The sequence below is a fragment of the Eimeria mitis genome, genomic scaffold (genome assembly GCF_000499745.2).
Source record: "Eimeria mitis Houghton genomic scaffold, Emh_scaff223, whole genome shotgun sequence".
In the NCBI taxonomy this organism is placed as follows: Eukaryota; Apicomplexa; class Conoidasida; order Eucoccidiorida; family Eimeriidae; genus Eimeria; species Eimeria mitis.
In genome coordinates this window covers 25,565-26,478 of record NW_013570556.1, presented here as the reverse complement: position 1 = coordinate 26,478, position 914 = coordinate 25,565, and the positions used below count along the sequence as shown (strand labels likewise).

Below are 914 nucleotides of genomic sequence, written 5' to 3'. Positions count from 1 at the left end.
AGCAGCAGCAGCAGCAGCAGCAGAAGCTGCAGGATAGTGTTCCGTTTGATTGTCTTACCGTTTCAATAGCTGAAGCCGTAGCAGCAGCAGCAGCAACTGCAGCAGCAACTGCAGCAGCAACTGCAGCAGCAACGGCAGCAGTAACGGCAGCAGCAAAGGCAGCAGCAAAGGCAGCAGCTGCTGCAGCAGCAACGGCAGCAGCAGCTACAACTGCAGCGTAAACTGCAGCAGCCACTGCAGCAGCAACAGCAGCAACTGCAGCAGCAACAGCAGCAACTGCAGCAGCAACTGCAGCAGCAACTGCAGCAGCAACCGCAGCAGCAACTGCAGCAGCAATTGCAGTAGCAACTGCAGCAGCAACTGCAGCAGCACCTGAAGCTGCTGCTGCAGCTGCCAGGGCACCAAAGAAGCTAGAGAGAGAGAAAGAAGCAGTTTGCTGCTGCTGCTGCTGCTGCTGCTGCTGCAGCTCCTGCTGCTGCTGCTGCAGCTCCTGCTGCTGCTGCATCTCCAGTTGGTGAGCAGCGTTTTGCTGCTGTGAAGGAAGATGCATAACGACAAGGATTCAGGGTTTACACTCTAGGGTTTAGGGTTTAGGGTTTAGGGTTTACAGTCTAGGGTTTAGGGTTTAGGGTTTACAGTCTAGGGTTTAGGGTTTAGGATTATGGGTTTGGGGTCCAGTGTTTAGGGTTTAGAGTTTAGAATTTAGAGTTTAGGCTTGAGGGTTTAGGGTTTAGGGTTTTAGGGTTTAGGGTTTAGGGTTTAGGGTTTCTTTGCGGCTGCTGTTGCTGCCTTTGCTGCTGCTGCTGCTGCTGCTGTTGCTGTTGCTCCTCCTCCCTTTTGCTGCTGCTGTTCCCTTTGCTGCTGCTGCTGCTGCTGCTGCTGCTGCTGCTGCTGCTTTGTCAGAATTTCTTGCA

General features: G+C 53.5%; 1 protein-coding gene across 1 annotated transcript in view; it reads left to right on the top strand.

The window, feature by feature from the left end:
• Positions 1–69, top strand: part of EMH_0004220 (uncharacterized protein) — a gene marked incomplete at both ends in the record, with an annotated part of 1,110 nt that extends 1,041 nt beyond the window's left edge. The window contains one exon of the mRNA XM_013496670.1: positions 3–69. Coding sequence (XP_013352124.1) covers positions 3–69 — 67 coding nt within the window. The remainder of the gene's footprint in view (positions 1–2) is intronic.
• Positions 70–914: the final 845 nt, after the last annotated feature.